Source organism: Gambusia affinis, linkage group LG10 (genome assembly GCF_019740435.1).
Source record: "Gambusia affinis linkage group LG10, SWU_Gaff_1.0, whole genome shotgun sequence".
Lineage (NCBI taxonomy): Eukaryota > Metazoa > Chordata > Actinopteri > Cyprinodontiformes > Poeciliidae > Gambusia > Gambusia affinis.
This window is the reverse complement of record NC_057877.1, coordinates 19,170,741-19,191,034: the sequence shown is the minus strand read 5'-3', so window position 1 is coordinate 19,191,034 and position 20,294 is coordinate 19,170,741. Positions and strand designations below refer to the sequence as shown.

At 35.9% G+C, this 20,294-nt stretch overlaps 1 protein-coding gene across 16 annotated transcripts in view; it reads left to right on the top strand.

Annotated features, from left to right (window-relative positions):
• ptprsa (protein tyrosine phosphatase receptor type Sa) overlaps window positions 1–20,294 on the top strand; it is a 240,092-nt gene that overhangs the window by 100,747 nt on the left and 119,051 nt on the right. For all 16 annotated transcript variants that reach the window (XM_044130252.1, XM_044130248.1, XM_044130254.1 and 13 more), the window contains one exon: window positions 6,971–7,198. In XM_044130252.1, the coding sequence (XP_043986187.1) occupies window positions 7,102–7,198 (97 nt within the window). In that variant the 5' untranslated portion in view covers window positions 6,971–7,101. The remainder of the gene's footprint in view (window positions 1–6,970; window positions 7,199–20,294) is intronic.

The window sequence follows — 20,294 nt, the reverse complement described above, 5'->3', positions numbered from 1 at the left end:
CCTTCAAAAACTTTTCTTCCCCTCCTGTGGTACAATTTAAAGGGCATTCAAGCTGCTGGCCAGACGGTGCAATGCTTGTCTGACTCTGTTGGCATCCAGCCAAAAACTGATGTCACTCCCTTCAGCCCCTCCCTCATCTAGGTTTTAAACACACCATAGTCTTTCTTAAACAGCTGCGCCTTTTTATCCAGCTCTGTCCCACACCCCTCACATCACCTCCTTCTCCTGCTCCCAACTGTGACCTGTTATTTGTCCTAAAAATAAATGCAGCAATGTGTTAAAAAAAATCTTTAGTGGTCTAAAAAGTGGTCTAAATACACCTCCTTCCTTAATTTTCTTAATAGCTCTCATAGACCTTCTCACCCTTTATCACTACTGGTGGTCACAACGACACTGCACCAAAATCAAAAACAACAATTTAATGTTTGCAAGTATGACAATTTTTGTGTCACTGTACAGCATGGTTACACAGGCTCCAGATAGCATTTCACTCCACAGGAGCAAATAAAATGGCTGTGCAATAAATTCCACATGTTGGTGGTCAGCCTGACCCCCAACAATCCTCCCACCTGCCAATCCGTTCATCTCTGCTGCTCTGCCCCAACTCTTGCTGCTGTGCACTCAACCTCAACAGAGGTAGATTTCAGCTAAAAGCCTCACAGTCTTTGGTGTTTATTGGAATGACAGTGCTGCCTCATAATGCTCAGAGTAAATCCATTTCCTGCCGATCGAACTCAAAGTAACACCTGAGAGAGGAAACAAGAAGGGCAAAGATTCACCAGGCTTGTGGTAATATGGCCTCAAAACATTTATTAAACCTCCAAATCTGTTTGGAAGTTGTGAAACACAATGTTTTCCTTTTTTGTTCATTTGTTTCTTAGTTTACAAATTGCTATAAAAATTATCAAAACATTTGGTAGTGAAAAAAAGCTAATGATTTTAGGCTATAGAAAGAACAAAATGTTCTTTAGATCAAGGAAAAAGTTATGGATGTCCCAGAGGGACAGCAGATGGCAGATACAATGTGTATTGGATATGTCAGACATTATTTGTTGGTTTGGGAAAATTGAACAGTTGAGGGCAAAAGCCCCTGGGAAAGAACAACAAGAAGGGGTTGCCAGGGCAGGGCAATCTGCAATCTCTTAATGAGGCCAAAGCAGTTTTGTATGCCCATCCAATGCAAACAGCCGTTTATTTTTGAAAAAATAAAACATTTTCACAGTAAACATATCTACTGTTTATGGGCATTACCATATATCAATATTCCACAAGTCTGAATGGTTTTTAGCAGACATAAGAAGATATAACCCTGAGATTACCAAATGTATACAAAGTTCCAAATCCAGCACCATGTACAAGAAGCATATTTTAAATGATCAGATGAATAAACAGAGCAACTTTATTGTACTCTGTTGAGCCTTCCTGTTACTTGATAGATGTCTTTCTCTTTTGCAGTTTGAACATGTGGAAAACACACTGTTCCACTAAATTGCTTGTTACATTTGTGCTTCCTCTGGTTTCTTTAACACTGAAAATAGCAAACATTTACATTTTTTTTCCTGCAGTAATAAGTTCCACCCACAAGAGTGTTGTTAGCCAGACCTGACAGAACCTACGCATGGTATGCTAACAGACTGGAAAAAATAGGATTTTCTGTGTTTTAAAATCTGACTGTAACCAATAAGTGAGTATGTTAGATAAGTTGATGTTATGCTCTTGCTCTAGGTCATATCAGACAAAGACCTATTGCATAAAATGTTGAAAGTACAGAAAACGTAGTGTCATATATTTTCCTATAATGAAGCTTTCTTCTTCCAGTGAACCTTCCCAAAGAGGCTGTTAATGACATCTGCATCATATTACGAAAGGGATTGCGGAACAGTGTAGCTTGGACAGAGAAAAGACATTGGATCGTTTACATAATAGTCTTGCAGTTCCATACAAATTCATGGGATTTCCCACCAAACATCTACAATGCAAGTATATTAGTGTGAATGAGTGTGAGAGAGAAGAGGTAAGAACAAGAGAATTGAAAGACTATGATCAGGGCAAAGAATAGAGAAAAACATCACTACAGTTTTCTGTAAATGAGTAACAATGTAATGCAGTTGTAAATCTCAGAAAGGTGTTGCAGGTGAAGATGTGTGGTCAGTTTCATTTCTTATTAATAACTCTTAGAATCAGTGCTATTAATAATTTAGCATAGTGAAAATCAAATAGTTGTCATAGACTAGGGTTACCGCTGTGTGTGCTTCTGCTTATGCTGTTGTTCTTCTTTGACTTTGACAGAGATGCCCAACAAATACATGAAACAACATAGCTTGCACTAAACGTATACCTCGGCACACATCCTTTTTACATTTTCCCGTTACACGTTCTGTGGAGGGCAGGGGGGAGTTGATGAAAGGGTGTAAACTAGTTGTGGTAAAAGCTCTATGACTCAGGGCTGACGCATAAAAAAACATCATCTAATGTGAAAGACTGCAGAGTCGGAGAAAGTAGCTAAAGGCTAAGCATAAATAGCAGATGGAGTTTTAGAGTTGGCAATAAAAAAAATGTAGCATTTGCTTGAAAATTAAGACTTTTCAAAAAATAAAATCTTGAAACAAACAGCAGTTCCAGCACCTAAAAAATACAGAGAGAAAATATTAGTCTTTTTAAGAAAGATCTCAATTAGACCAAGGTATTGTTTGATAATGTGAGGGGCAGAGCTGCGTTCAATCAGCTGAATACAACTTCGGCACAGTCTCTGTCATGTCATTAAAAGGACTTTAAGCGACAGCAACAGAAATGGTGAAAAATGTAGCAGGATCTAAATCTGTAACTTCGAAATATTTGATGTATCTATACATGATGTCTAAGGAAGGCTGTTGTTTTTTTATTCTTCTCTTAAAACTTTGTAGGAAAACTTTGTAGTATCTATTTTGGTTAATTTATTGAAATGAACAAAATTAACAAAAGGTATGACTTACGAAGAGTTAAGTATTGTGCGATATGTTGACCCTTCTTACTCAAATTTCCTCATTATGTGGAATATAATGTCTGTTTATAGATCCTTAAACTTAATTTCAGTAGTTTGGCCATTATATCCTAAAATCTATACATTTATAAAAAAAAATGTACACATTTATTACAAAGTCTAAAGAGTTTTGCACTAGTTGAACATTTTTAAATATATATTTTTTTAAGTTCAGACATCACATAATTAGATTTAATCACCACACTAAGTAGAACTGTGCTCTTTTTGACCTTGTCTGAGAAGTGAAACTTCTTCTCATCTCATAAAAGGAATTTTTAATGCAGCTCCTCTGGTGAATAAGATTTCTTTAGTATAAATGCCTTCACATTTTTTCTGTGTGTTTCTAACAATCTAATTTTTGCACAGTAAGGTGTGCCTGGGTGGATGGAAAAATCAGATTATTTCTGGTCGCAATTTTTTTTCCTGTCACGTATGTGTTAAATGTACTGAACTCGTATAGTGACGTGCATATGGATGAGTTTTATATCTTCTGCTTCTGCACTCATTTCATGCTTATAGTCCAAATTCCCCATCTCCACTTTCCTCTTTCGTCTTTCTCACTCTCTGTAATCAAGTGCATTAGTATCAATATTACACGAGGAAACGAGTTGAATTTAAAGATTGACCATGTCAAAGTGAGAGTCCCTGATAGCCGGTGACTGCCATCACCATCACTGAAAATTGTGGCGGTAATTACTGAAGCCTTGCATGGGGTTAATATCTAGAGTGGAAGACATTTTTCACAGGGACTAAAAGCTTGATATGTGAAATATATTCATGGGCAATCAATCTAAACTTTAAAAATGCATTTGGTCACATTAATCTACAGCTGAAGAGTGCTTTCTCCTTATTCATTTCATACTTGATTAATCTCCATTTGTTTAACTCATTTTGTATGTTGAATGTGGTAAAACAAATTTAGCATTTTAATATTTTAGGCTGAGGAATGTTTCCAACCTACGTGTGTCTCAGTGTTTAGCTTCTGCAGCTGCACTTTGATGGATTACTGCATAGAATATCGTATACATTTCTTAAAACTCCATCTAGCCTTCAGTTTTTTTCATGACAAAGACTGAAAGTTATATTACAGTTGTCACCAGTTTATTCATTAAGTGGTTTCCTCTTATTGTGTATTGCAACAGTATCCATTTTCAAGTTTCACTGAGATTGCATGTGAAACATTGTTTTCTGCCACAACAAAGCAGCTTATAGCTTTGTTGCTGTTATCATTGTTCAAGTTGTCATCTAAGTGGTGTTAAAATCAGTAGAAGTTGATCATTTTAGCTGTTTTCTTGAAATAAATGTGGAAGCAGCTTAGGGTTTATCAATTGACCAGGCTCGTGGCTTTCATTGACAGAATGCTCATCACTCACAGTGCACTACAACTTTCAACAGAAAGTAGAAAACTAAGCTTCCATAACTCTACTGGTTTCCTGTCAGTACAGCATTGATATTTAAGATTTTATTTTTGAGTTTTAAGGTTCTTAATGGTCTAACCCTGTCTTAGCTGATCTATTATGCCATGAATGCCCAGCTATACATCATAAAATTCAGAAAAGAAGTTTTTAGATGTTCCAAAATCAAAACAAAAAAGTAGAGGTGGTCACATTGGTATTTGTGGAAGAGTCTATCCTTCTTCTATAATATCTGCTCATAGCTTGAAGATTTTTAAATTTACTCATTGTGGGTTTCAGTTCTGGTCTTTGCCAAAAATGGCCTTCTTAACGCATACAATGTGCTAAGGTCATTGATGTGCCAAGAAGGTTTAAACTACAGCTCACACTTGGCTTTAGGTTATGTACGGTGAGGAGGCTGCTAAACAACAATAGTTCTTATAATTGTGTTGCACAGTTTATATAGCAACTACAGGTGAGGATGGCCATGCCCTGAGGGGGAAGCTATAAATCATAACCTGGGCATCTTGTGAGCAAAGATGTAGTAATTCCCTACAGACATGCACAATTCCCTCTACCTACAGCAGTGTTTACAGGCAGAACAATCGGGGCCTCATTCGTAAGACCCTTGGACAATTTGATACTCCTGTATTCTCTTTTTGAAACACCTGTCAATGACAACACCTGCTCCCCAGGCCAAGAAAAAGAAAAGCAACACAAGCAAAAGAGCCCACTCATGTTGGTCGTGTGTGTAGTATTGTATTGAAAGATGAGCAGAGCTTCTGAATAACATCTACTCCTTGTTATGATTTTTGCCTTAAAAGATCTATTGTTGTTTTTCTCTTTTTCCCCGATTTGTGGTTTTGTAAGTGCACACATGTCATGTGTTCTCAAATTGCTGCGTTTAAATTGCATATGTGAAAAGAGGGTGCTCAGAGGTGAACAGAGTTTTTGCCGTAGATTGATTTTGCAGTATGTTTTGGTGGGTTTTATCTTCAGTGTGCCTGTAGCTGCATGTGTCTGCTGTGTTTTTGTGTCATGTAAAGACAGAGTGGATAAGAATTTTTGAAGGAGGATAGGACACTTTCATGCTTGCTTTCTAGGGTGTTTAGTTGCACTGTAATTGGGTGTGGTTTTCTGCCACTTTGAAGAACACAATGAAAAACAAACCTGCAATAATCTTAATGTGTTGTCTTCTTAGAAACTTGACACCTCTGAGAAATAATCAGAGGTTAGGTTACATTGTTTTAGAATGTAAAATCTGATGCTGTACTGTCATATTCAGTAAATTAGAATATGCTTTCCCTTGAGACATTTTTATTTTTTCAGATTTTTTTCTAAAACTTATTTTTGAAAAAAAAAAAAGCAACCTAAACATCCTTTTCAATAACTCCAGATTTTAACATTATTTTGTTTGTCTAATATAATATTCTTATTTTAAATGTGCCATTTTTAATGTGTAAATGTGTTGTGTGTAGTTCATCTAAATAATTTGTTTCACTTAGTGAATTGAGGTATTGCGATAAATGAACTGTTCAATAATATTTTTTGCCTTTTTGTTTTCCCTGTACAGCACATTTGACAGTATCTGTAGCTTATAACAGATATGTCCCTGGACTCAATGTATTCATTTATAATTAAAGGGTTTGTATAACCGATTGGAGGCTCTGTGCTGTGTCAGCCATACCAATGAGAGAACTCGACTGTGTTGGGTTTTGACCCCAATTCTCATTTGTATTGAGGGATTTACAGCATTTTGACCAAAGCAGAAAGACCTTGCCTGGAATATGATCAGATGCTTGTGTAATTGGATAAGCACAGGCTGACAGGATCAGGTGATTAAAGTGGTGAAAAAAAGACAGGACAGTGATTGCCCTGCTGATAAAGAGATACGAGGAGATGCTTGTTGGAAAATGCAAAGGTTAAAGGTTTGTGCGATGTGACACTTTTGCTTGTGGTTGTGTCACTGGCCTCTTTTGACCTAACTACCAATTATCTGTCAGCAGCATTGAAGGGTTGTGAACAGTGTTGCACATTATGCTCTGTGTGCTTATCAAAGTCACAGGCCACTTTTGGCAAAGATAAAGATGGTATTTTTAACTCTAAATTCCTCAAGCTAATCGTCTTCAGATGTTCCAGAATGGTGCATATTGCGCAGTAAACAACTTCAACCATTTGGTGGAAGTGTACTTGATTTTTACAGGTACAATAAAATGGTCCTGACATGTTTTAAAGCAAATACAGTGAAGTGATAAAACCTTAATCAAAGAGTCATTGAGGATAAAAAAGTAAATTCAAGCACCTATAATTACTAGGTCCTGAATTATTTACTGAACTTAATGGTAGTGTATGTTTGACTAATTTTGCCATGGCCTTAACTTAGAATTTACTAGTGCCTTGTCAAAATGACACCATAAAACAAAGTGCAGCAATTTGTTTCTGGAGAATTTCCAACAACAGTGACTATTACAGTTTATTCTCATGAAGTGTTCCCTCAAAGGTTGTTGGCAATGCATGTACATTTGTTTGTAAAAGAAATGTTTCTCTCTCTTTCTAGAGTGCCAAGCAGTTTTGCGTGAAGACCCCGACCATCCCTGCTCGGTCGGGGCCTCGCCTCCCTGGCCAGGTCATCGATTCGTCCCATCCTGCCCCTCCCAGACCCTCATCCCTACTGTAGTCGCTGCCAAGATGGCCACTAGTGGTGCTCCTCGTCTCTCCTTGCCACTGTTGCTTCATGTGACCACTGTGCTGCTATCACTGCTGCTCACCTGCTCTCAAGCCTCAAGTAAGTATCAGATTTAGCTATGTTATTGTTTATGACTAATGTTTTGCATGCAATACTCTTTTAATTCCTAAGACATAAAACATTGACACTCAAGTAAATACTATTTGGGTTGTGAGATTATCTTGTAAGATCAGCTATGGTGAACAATAATTAAAGGTCTTTTTTTATGGCAGGCACTTTAACACGTTAATTACATATATTTTGACATGTTACAAATTGTTGTGCATTTAATAGCCTTTTTCTTCTTTCTATGCAAGTATTGTGTTTCTACTACACACATAAATCTGATGCACAAGCGGAATCTGCAAGCAACAGTGGTGGGTGACAGAGTCAATTTTTATGGCGCACTAGGGATTAATTTTTGCTTCAGAAAAATTATCTGAGGGGATGCTAGAAAAGACTTGTTTTGTGCAAGTTGTGCAGAAAGCAGTTGGTCTATCACCTAAGCTATTCAAGCCTAAAATACAATCTCAATTCAAGACAGCAAGCACAAATGTCCCCTAATGTTAGCGTCCATTTCTAAAGAAGTACTTATTTCAAATAAGCTGCATGATGATCAGGGGTTCCTGAAACACTTAAACATTGATCAGGGCTAATAGCCCTTGACCCCAATCTGATTAATGAATAACCTCTAAAACAGATTTAAAATAATAAATACATGTTTTGCTGAGCTCATATGTCTTTTCATCAAATAATGTCGCAGTAAAAATGATTTATGAATCTAAAAAGTTGTTTTTTTGACAATATTTGATTTTCAATTACAATGTGATTAATTACAATTAATTTGATAAAAAATTTAAATTAAGTCCTACCACTGGTCTTTTTGTTTTTCTAAAACATGCATGTATGACCAACTCATTAGTATGTTTACAGTGATGAACCTGTATATCTACACAGTAGAGGATGACTGAGGATATTTTTGTTGTATTTTAAGCACATTTTGAAATTAGTTTATAGTTATTTATGTTAATGGATTCATTGGCTACGGAAGCTCTAATATTAGCTGCAAACTTCCATTAAAATAAAACTTGGCGCAACTAGTTCACATTGTTAATAGGGACACTGAATTTCCGTAGTAACATTTTACGTGGAAAGGACATTAATTTGTTTCTTGGACTACTTTAAGGACATATATTATTAATACTGACAATTTTATAGCATTAATGTACTGGACAGTTGGAATTTTCTAATGAAGATGTTTTTTTTAAATGATCCAAGTAGAGTCCCTGACTAATCTGTAAACAGTTATGTTAGGAGCCGACTTATCAATAAGTCATATAAAATTGAGAGTAAACCCTTAGTTTGCTATGCACAAATTCTTACCAAAAATCTTTGTTAAAGCCCTTTTTGTTCATTATGCATGCATACTGAACAAATGCAGCTTTGCTTTAAACATGTATATATAGAGTGTTTATGTGCAGATCTAAGAAAGTAACTAAGTACACAATGGATACAGGTTTATTCAAAAATGTTTAAAACATCTACACTGACCATTTTCAAGTGCTATCTTGTATAATTTATTCATCTGTCAAGGCACTTGGTGTGCCTGGCTGTGCTACTTTATTCAGTGGAAAATGTCAAAATTTCAGAAGTTGAAAAGATTAATTAATTCACTGCTAACCAAAGTAAAACAAAGAAAAAAAAACTCTATATTTTTGTAAATTTTTCTTGATGTAAAAATAATAAAAACCTAACGAGTCTTGATTAGAATATCCCTGTACAAAAGTTGTCTCATTCATTCATTGCGCATCTCTCACTGTTCACTGATTGAACCTTCCTAACTTCTCATGTTCGTAACAAGGGTGCATCAGTAGTTTCTTATCCCATCCTGTCAACTCCTGCTTGGGATTTGTTCTGCACCACTTCCCTGTTAAAATGGGCTTAGAGCAGCATTAAAGAGACAAAACAGAGATGAGGCTCCACTAAGAAATGGAAAAAGGTGGGGAGGTTCTTCTTGGGCTTCACTGTTTGTACATCCCACATGACTGCATTGCATGGGTATGTATGTATGTATCTATATACATATAAAATAGGTATCAGAATGTTTGTATTTGTCACTAGATGTAATTTATGTCTGTGGATGTCATTTGGGAGATAAATTGCTTTTTTAACGTTTTACGCTTCGGCTGTATTTTTCTTCATCTCAGTTTTGGCATTCAGTTTTTTCTCAAGGGTTTATGATAACATGAAGACCACCTGATTTATTTTTTTCCCCATCATGTTCTGACAGGGATGTCTGGCTTTGATTGCCTGGTGGATTGAGTGTCTGGTAGTATAATTGAAGCCTTTTTTTTTTGGCTATGTGGCTCAAGGAAATCTCAAATTACAGATGAGCAGATGTCAAATTTTTTTTATGTGATGGAGGCCACTGAGCATGTTTTTATTTCATTTCCATGCAGTAACAAATTTTGCCCTACTCTTACCATCCAAACTCCCATTTATGTTTGTCAGAAGTGTAAAAGAGTCAGTGCACAGCTTCAGTTATTACAACTAAAAACCAGTGATCAGGCCAGAAACCTGGGAGTAGTGATGGACTCTGACCTGAACCTTCAGAGCCACGTAAAGACAGTCACAAAGACGGCCTTCTATCACCTGAAGAACATTTCCAGGATTAAAGGACTAATATCTCAGCCAGATCTAGAGAAACTCATCCATGCGTTTATCTTCAGTCGTATTGATTATTGTAACGGCGTCTTCACAGGTTTGTCCAACAAATCAATCAAACAGCTACAGCTGATCCAGAATGCTGCTGCTCGTGTTCTCACTAAAACCAGGAAGATAGAGCACATAACACCAGTTTTAAAGTCTCTCCACTGGCTCCCTGTAGCTCAAAGAATAGACTTTAAAATACTGTTGTTAGTTTATAAATCACTGAATGGTTTAGCACCACAATACATTAAAGATCTGCTGCTGTTGTATCAACCTTCCAGAACTCTCAGGTCTTCTGGTTCTGGTCTGCTCTGCATCCCCAGAACCAGAACCAAACGAGGAGAAGCAGCATTTAGCATCTATGCACCAAAAATCTGGAACAAACTTCCAGAAAACTGTGAAACAGCTGAAACACTGACTTCCTTTAAATCTCAACTAAAAACCCACTTGTTTAGAGTTGTATTCGAAACGTAATCAATTGCAAATTTATTGATGTTGTGTTTTTATTGTTGATTCTATTTTGCATTGTATTTTGTGTTTGATTTGATGTAAAGCACTTTGAAATGCCTTGCTGCTGAAATGTGCTATACAAATAAAGTTTGATTTGATTTGATTTGATAAAAGCCTATTTTTTATTTAGCTGCAGATAAAACTCCTGCTCATTCTGTATAATTTGTATATATATATATATATATATATATATATATATATATATATATATATATATATATATATATATATATATATATATATATATCACTGCCTGAAAGGGAGTGAAAAACAAACTATATAGTTTGTTTTTCACTCCCTTTCAGACACTACACACTAACATAGGTCCTGTCTTTATCTTGCTTGGATTCATTCCACACACACAAACACACAACCCCCACACACAGTAGAGCACTTGTCCAATTGTGTTCACTCCCACTCTGTGGAGTGAAAGGATGCCACCGTTTTGCAGAAAAGCCCGTCTGAAAACATGATGTCATTCCTTCCCCTCATGTCCCTCCCTTCCACTTTCTCTCTCTGACTCTCTTTGCCCTCCGATCCTTTTTATTTATGCTCATAAATCATAGTGAGAAGGAGACGCTTTTTAATCAAAAGAGAAAGAAATATGGCTCAATAAATCCTGCGTCTCCAACTATATTAATGCCTAGCTTGTGTTCAAGTCTATATTTATCTGCATGTTTGCATATATCTGTATTCAGGACCACATGCGTTTGTCTGCTTATGTATGTGTGTGCAAATTCTGAAAGATACTTATGTGAACTGTCACCTCAGCTTTGTCAAGGGTTCACTGCAACATATTGATCAAGGTATAAACATTCAGTGTTGGCTGAGGCACAATCTGATGTATTCTTGTCACAAGTAAAATCTCTGCTTAAATTGTAGTAATTTGATCAATGCGCACACACTCTTTTGGCCACTTTTTCAGGTAGTTCTTGATTGGACCTCCTATTGCCTTCAGAACTTCCTTAATTTTTTCTAAAACTGTCACACATATGTCAAAAACATATGCGAGATTTTGATCCATATTAAAATGACAGCTTCCCACAACGACTGCAGATCACTCTTCTGGACATTCTAATGCTACTCTAATGGATTGAAATCTAATTTAAGAAACTAGGTTGAAATTATCTGAGAATTGTAACATGGCGCGTTTTCCTTTTGGTGCAGCATTGAGAAGATGGGGCACTGTTGCTATACAGCAACAAAACTCATTTAAACAATCCCTCAGTTGATTGCAATAAACCCAAAGGGTGCCGAGAAAATATATCTCACACCATTAAATCAGTCTGAGCCTCCAATATAAGGCAGGTTGGGAGATGCTTTCATTGTGTGTACACCAATTTCTGAGCCGAGCGTCTGAATATCACAGCTGATATGATGATTGATCGAACCACACAAGGCTTTTCCAACTTTAAAATTTTAATGTCGCTTAGTCGGAGTTTTCTGTTCTTAGCTGACCGGAGTGGCACCCTGTGTGGTCTTCTGCTTATTTACTTCAAACCTGGTATTTCCACAGGACATTTTTGTGCACACCTGCCACGCATTCTCCATAAATCTGACCACTTTGCCACACTCAAAGTCACCTAAATTTCTTTTTTTCATGCCACTTACATCTAAATGTAATGTTGCTGCAGTGTATATGGCCTATTTGGGAGTTTGGGAATCAGCTCTATAGGTACATTTGATAATGTACCACAAACACTCAACACTGCTGTTGAGTGTTTATTTTTTTGTAAGCTCAAATGCTTTTTTAGTTTCAAGAATCCAAGATTTAGATATAATGATAATAGATGATTTTAATACATGATTGAAGATAATTCATGATGGGGCTTGTGTGTGAACTCTGGATTGTTCACTTTATGATGTCTGTCTATTTTGAGATTACTTTTGTGGAATAAATGTCTTTTTTGAGGTTTTGTAAATGTAGGATCCCTTATTTATCCATTTATGTGGTGGCATTTCATCTTCCTTTTCCACTTCTCACTTCCTTCAGTTTTTTTTTTTTTTTTTGGCCTTTTAGAGTTCTCCACAGTGGCATTCTTGGCAAACAACTTGAAATAATAATTGGCCAGAACTCACAGTGATGGGGTGAAAGTGTTCAATTATTTATATTCCTTTGAATCTGATAGTTGGAATAAAAAAAGAAGACCCCATATCGGAGCTGTTTCTTGCTCTTATAGCTCACCTTCTTGTTTCTCTTTTTGCTTCTTTCTGCTTGATTCACTTCTTATCTTTTTGAGTCAAATTATGTTTGAGCCAACACTGGCAAGTAAATTCTGTCAATTTCATATGCACCCTACAGACTCATGCTGGGGCTCGTTTTTCTTGTTGTGGGCTTTAGGTTACTCTTTCAAAATGAGAAGAAAACAGGTAAATTTTTAATTAAGGTGCACATAAGGATTTCTTACTCACATAGCCTGTTTGGACTGGTATTAATTAGCATTTTCAGTTCTGGACCATAGAAATGGTTTGATTTTCAACTGTGCAAAAAATCTTTTTAAATCAGATACTCATTAGATATTGTTGACTTTCTCTGACTTGCAAATAAGCTGATACACTATATTTCTCTCAGTTGTACAATAGCTGCAATAAAATCATCATGCAGCTTTACATGACAATGATGCTGCCTTATTGTGCAGCTGGACAAATTATAAAATGATTTAGTGTACCCTACTGTTTTTTTTTTTTGTTTGTTTGTTTTGTTTTGTTTTTTTTGTAATCAATGTTTTGTTTAATACTGATTATTTGCTAGTGGACTTTTTTGTATCAACAAAGTATCAGTAACTACCCACAAGGAAGACGTTTCTTAGTTGCTTTGACAACTGAAGATTTATATTCCTTTTCTATTTTCTGTTCCTAGTTTTACCAGCAGAAGGTCACTTCGTTGTTTTGGATGGATCATGAGTCGGAATCTGTTGTGTTGCATGAGAGACTTCTGGCCCGCAACTGAGATCAGAGCAGTAACAATTGAAATAGTTTCCTTTTTTTGTGCGTTAGATTTATATATATATATATATATATATATATATATATAATTTCATTAAGCTATGCCTGCAGTTTGATTGCATCTTTAACTATTTATTAGCATAATTCATAAAATTACTGTCAATAAAAAGAGGCTAAGAAAAGAAGAGACAGATAGCAGCAGTCTGTGTGGTTTGCAGGCAGTTTGAATAAGCGATTGAAGTGTGTGAAGGTTGCGTGTTCCTTCATCTGCTTGTTGAAAGCAGTTCGACACATCACATAGGCAGTTGACGCATTTTAAATGAATATTTCCCCCAGGATTATAAGGAGAAAGTTTCTGTTCAGGTGGATGTAAAGGCATAAATAACGCTGCACTGTTTCATCTTGTGTGTTCTCTTAGTGGCTTCATAGAGGTTTGTTTTCTCTCCATTTTCTCCCCCTTGTCATTTGTTTTAATCTGGGCCACAACACCTTTGGCAGTTTGAGGCGTCCTCTTCATTTAATGAGCCAACAAGTGTCAATTGCCTCAAGTGAGTCTTTTAAATGTAACAAAATTGTTCCCGTTTCACCTCTCCACAAGCTCTGTGTCCTTATTGATATCAGATAGACACTCTTAAGTTTAATTTCCGTCTTCTCTGTCAGGAATTGAGTGTATTTATTTCCGATGTCCTTTGCTGTTTGTTTGTTTTTTCTTTTTTTTTGAACAGTGGTTTCAGTGGGACCAATTTGTGCATATTACAAGCGTGTCACTCTTTATAGAAAGGCGGCATAAATGTGACAGTAATGCGACTAGACAAAGTTTTTCACCTCTGTGTACCATCACATAAGATGCTTTTGCAGACTTTTCCCTTCCTTTTTGCAAATCCTCTTCAGGCCTGCTAAGTTTAATCTTCTTGTTCGGGTGCAGCCAACATGGATGGCATGCTGTATATTTTTCCCTCTTTCTTCTGATGTTTTTCTTTCGAACTTCAAGACCAGAGGTTGTGTAAATGCTTTTTTAATATTTGATTTTTACCTGTAGAGAGCACTATATTTCTAAGCTCACTGTCTTTGCTTTCTTGTGAACTTCACATATTGTACTATCTCATTAAAAATCCAGCCTTGAACAATCAAAAATTTATAAAATATCAATTCCTGCCTGTAGAATATTTTTGGAAAGTGTTAATATTTACTCAAACTAAAGAAGGAAAGATGGTTTCCCTTCTTTTGAAATCTATTTATATGGTTCTCTAAAGGTGTCTTTCATGTTAGCTTGTATTTTCTCACCAGAATTTGAAAATAGACTGAGTCAACTTTTTTGCCAAGTTTTGCGTTGCTTGTTTGGTCTTTGTTGGAAGTGACTCAGTGAAAACCTCCAAACAAGACAAAGCAAGACTGGTTTAGTGTTGAAGCTTGGTTTCCATAGTGATGGCACTTGTCCAGGCAGCCTGTGAGAATTGGTCCTGATTGATGGAGCTTGGTTGTTTAGGCCCAGAGGGTGTGTGCGCGCGTGTGTGTGGAAGTCTAATTATGCATTCACTTGAATGCGCATTTGCCTTGATCAATCTGTCTGTCCTTCTGCTCCTCTGTCTTTTTCTGTATTCCTCTTGTCGTAAACTTCTATGTTTTTTCAGTGTGCATGCAAACTTAAAAAAGTGAGCTTTTTTTATGTCTTGAACTAATGGACAAATGTCTTCTTGTATTGCTTCGTTGATATACACTAGTGTATATCACATAGCAGTTCTGAAATAAATATACAACCCAAGCATGCTGTTTATTTACCTATTTTCCACATGATAGTCAATAAAAATAAAAAAATACTGGGAAAAAATTTTGAAAAATAATTCACATGAAATATTTTGGTATTTCTGTCAAAATATAGCAAAAATAGTTTTAATTTAGATTTAAATAGGAATTAAAACTATTTTTTTTACCTATAGACTGATGCTGGTGATTTGGAGATGATCTCTATTCTAGTATTTTACCAGTATTCTTTTTTTTTACTTTATTTAACAGTGAATAGTTTTTAAATTTGCTACTATGTCTTTGTTTTTTTCCTCATATGTTCTTTTTTCATAGTACATTATATATAATATTTATATATATATCTTCCTGTTATATTTTATGCCACTATGAGGTCTTTAGATTTGAAGACAATCATTAAATTTCATCAAAATTAAATGGCCATTAAATATGATTCTGCATAACATTGCCTAAACATACTAATGCAAAATAATAGGTAAACCTGATTTCCAATCAAATAAACCTTCACATATATTCCATACAGATTTGTGGAAGGGATAGAAAGTATGTTAAGTTCAATGTTAGTTAAAGTAGCTTTATTGTTTTCACATCAATATAAATATGCCAAACAAGCATATAAGTATTCTAAAATTAGAGATAAACGATGCCCTTGGTAGTGATTATTATTGAAATATGTGAAAGTAATTATGTATGTTTATGTTACTATTTTAAGAGGAAAAAACTAAATAATCACATAATGAAAAATAAAGCTTTGAAATTATTTGAATATACATCTTCAGCAAATAATACATTTTAGGGGTTTCCAATTTACAAAAGAAGATCTAACTAGCTTATTCTATTTTATTTTTGGGGGAGTTGACACAGTTGCCAGGTGTTCTTTTCAGATGTTGCTGGTAAATGTGCTGTGAGCTACCTATTTGTAGCAAGATAGATAACAAGTGCTCTTTACCAGTTCTCTTCCTTTCTCGGCAAATCACTGAATGGCTCTGCATCATTTTGTCTCCCACTTTGCTAATTCAGTGGATAATGGCTCCTATTTATGAGTAGAGAACCTTTTTCTGCCAATTACGGTATTAGTCATAAAGCCAGTCCCCACCTCCTTTTTACACCCCCCTCCCCATCAAACAACAACAGTAAAGTACTGTAAATGGAGCCATCTCATATTCACAATCCCACCTCCCACTCTCCACCACATTAAAATTGCAGTGCCTGTGTGTTCTGTGTTATCGGGTCCAGCAGAGGTAGCGGCCAGTAGCAGGTGGTTGCTGTATTAGCTAAACATGAGTCTGTGTGCACAGTGTGAGTGTTTCCCCTCCCCCTTTTACTGAGCAGCCCCGTATGCGTTGATCAGTTCTATTCTTGGGGAGGTGTGAAGATAGCAGTGCCCCCATTGCTGGTTATTTTAGCTGAGGCCATGTCCCACTGCCAGCCTGATAAAGACTGGACTCGGTGTGCTTATCTGAGTGCTGCCGTACCTCAGCCTGTTTGAGAAAAGCTTAGGGAATAGACAGGAGACGTTGAAAAGGACAAATGTCCACTGCAGGGGGAATGTCCTTTCAATGTCATATATGTGAAGATAATGCATGCTTACTTGTATTTTTATTGATGTACATATTACACATGTTGCAATAAATGGAAAGACACATTTAAGAAATGGCACAGAGATAAAGAACCCTAAAATTTCTTACCGTTTATTTTTTGTTTTTTTAGCTTGAATACTCTAGCTCACTGTTACACCAAAAGATGCTACACAGAATGCAATGCCCTGTCGCTTTCACATTTCGCCAATTCAGGTGTAAAAACTACAAGTTCCCTGTAGTTCTCATCTGAGAATGGAGCAACAGGGTTTAAGCAAATATGTCAGAAAGACAATCCCTTGAAGGTTCTGTTTTAATGCAAATGTGTTATTCTTTTTGAGTAAAAGGTTTCTTTACATGCCTTACTATTGCAAGACATGACATGTTTCTTTCTTATCAATCCATGAGTCTGTTTTGTGTTGCAACCTCTTTCTAGCCAAATTATAATTATGTGGTCATAATATTGAACCTTTGCAAATTTTCACTTAACTGAAATGTAATTGGTGGTTTTGGCTAAATCTTAAAATGATGTATGCAAAGTATTAATGAAAAATATACATTTAGGTAATAAATGCATATATTATGCATATTATATTTTGCAGTTTTGCTTTCTGAACTGGCACATCGCCAGTTTAATGAGAGGTTATAGCATTATAAATAGAAACAATGTTTCAAATACAAATTCAAAATTACAGTTTGCGCGATAATTCTTTTATTAATGTAAATTTTTTGTTTATGTACTTGCCACTCTGCAAGGATTTCACTTCTCGAGAGTTTGTGCGCGGGGTGGGGGTGGGGGGGGGGGTCACAGAATTTAAATAATCAAAGTGTCGGTGGTGTAGTCTTGCAATTTAACACCGTAGTGATTTTGCCTACTCAATTTGCCCAGCTGTCAACATTACCTGGCACTATAAATGGACAAAAAGCCTGAAAGCTTCTACTCGATTTAGCAGTGCATTTTATTTTATCCTAATGTCACAACCTATCTAGAGGTCGAGCCCGATTTATTACAGGAAACATTGTGAAAGTACCTGTTGATATTTTGGGCTGGTCTGTGCCATCACTCATGACCACAAAACATTTTAAGCACTTAAAATCCAGACACTGTTCAACCTTTTCCACCCTGCAATTACTGGTGTGGTGGTGAGGTTAAAATTTCAAGAAAAAAAGAGCATGGGCTTAAAGTCAGCACTAACTGGCAGATGAGGCCCAGAGGCACATAGCAAAAGAGAACAGGAAAAAAGGTTAATTACGCTCATCAGAGTTCACACAATCATAAAATCCATACCCCCTGTAGTAATTGCAGTGTAATTTTAATTCACAAGCCCACAGCCAGCTGAAGGGATTCTTGATGGTTTATGCATAAAAACGCATACAGGCTCTTTTAAAATTAACCGTCCCTACGCATACAAGACAAATAAAGAAAATTATGATTAAAGAAGACATAGAAGACAAATATTATTTTCAATGTATTCAAAACTTTTCTTCTTTGCATTTTTTCCTGTACTTCTGCCAAATGAACAAAGAAATGTAGATATGTAATCCATCAACGGAATAAAATCTGCCATATGTATCACATAAACACACTAAATACTAAAATAAACAAATAAATAAAAATCCAACCTAAGAGAGCATTGTGCTGCTTGAGGAAGTGTACTTAGACATTACTTAGGTTTAGGTCAATCTTACAGCTGTGTTTGGCTCTGTGCACTACAGCACTTTAATAAATACATGACATGGTGGGAATTTCTGTTTCTTAAGAAAATTTAGGTTTAGATTCAACCAGCAGATTTTGGTGCAGTTCCATGGCATTATGTTTTAGTGTCAATATTTTTTCTACTAAGTTTTTTACATAGAATTTAATAAAAGGTAAAATATTCTATGTTAAATGTACAGAGCTGGCATTTGGTTCTGTACATTTAGCATAGTACATTGTAGTTGTACTTTTACAATAAGGACTCTGAAGCATCATTTTACAAATTAGGCAACAAAATTGCCATTTACTGCATATCCACCTCTGTTGTCAAATGGATGCGTTTATCAATCCATTTCTAGAACCAGACACCCCTAAAATCTGGTCCGAAATTTATTTCAATTGAAAAATATTTCAAAAATAAAATTATCTCCAAAACATAAAGCTGAGGTAACTTATTTTGTTTCTCATGTAGATTATTGGAAAAGTCTTCATCTCTGGATTGTGCAGAGGTCTGCTTCTAGAGTGCTGATCAGACTTTTCTTTGACTCAAATGACTCCTGTTTTAATGCCTCTTTGCTTGTTACAGTTACGTTTAGAACACATTTGAAAGTTTTACCATTGGCTTTTAGTGCTTTGTGTAAAAGTTTTATTATATTTTCTGACCAGATAAAGCTGCATTTATTGTAAAGAAACTTTTCTTTCCACATGTAGAAGACACTATGTACATCAGCCTTACTTTTTTTGAATAGTTAAAAAAAATCATGGCCTTTTTATACATTCACATCTTCTAATTGTGAGATGCACTATGGAGCATGAGGTTTAGATGTAAGTGCTAATTTTAAAAGTGCGACTGAAATTAACATAGCTATGACAGAATGTATGTGTATGTGTCCGATGTGTCAAAGATGATATTAGAAAAATATTTGGTGTGTTCTCATCATATATAAATTTCATATATAATAGACCCTCAGGAAGTAGATTCCTGTGAAGGGCAGTTTGACAATTGTGAATTACAAATAGTAGGAGCTAGATTTAGTTAAAGTTAGAAAAACTTTTTGATGAGTTGTCCAGCACTTTTTATACCACACTCATTCTTACCAATTTCTGGGCTTCTAGACCTCCTGTCACCTTCTTTCTCTATTCTTCTAGCATTCCTTCCACCACTGACCTTTCCACCTGCTCCTTCACTCGTCCTGCCATTCATGACTGTGTCATTTTCCATTTTTATTTCTAGCCCATCTGTTTTTTTTTTTCTTCTACACAGCTCTCTTTTTGGCTGGCTGCTTATTTTATTTAAAATCTACCTCAAGTAATACTAAAACCTATATACAGTACACAATAAAAAATCTAAAATCTGTCAGGAGGTAAATTCAGCCAGACATACAGTCATTCACATTTATTTTACATCTCTCTCATCTTGTGAAGCCTCAGAGAGGGGGGGAATGCGACTGGGTGGAAATGTCAAACGGTCCACGGGAAAACTAATCAAAGAATGCCAGCCTTCAGTAAGAACCACTGCCATGGGCTTGCTGTGTGTAAAGCCCCTCTTCTGTCTCAACAGAGGGCACATTGTAAAGGAAGGTCAAATCTGGAGAAACTGTGTTGTTTAAAGCTGCACAGAGATGTTTAGGATGGAAATTGAAAGTGTAAAATGCCAGAAGGGATCATTTTATGCAGCAGGAAGATGAAGTAAGCCACTTAAGGCTAAGGTGCTCAATCTACACTGCAACCTTTATCATATTCCTATCTGTGGAATATATAGTGAGAAAAAGTTTAAACTTTTGTTCTAAGTGCATTTTGCTAGATTGTCTTTCTTCCTTTTCTTTTTTAAATAGTATTATTGGTGTTGCAGTTTTCCAGCACAGACAGCATAACAATGCAAGGATGCAGCTATAAGAGTGAAAAACAAAAATATGTTATTGATAGTCCCTTATAATCTTATTATGAATTAAACGAT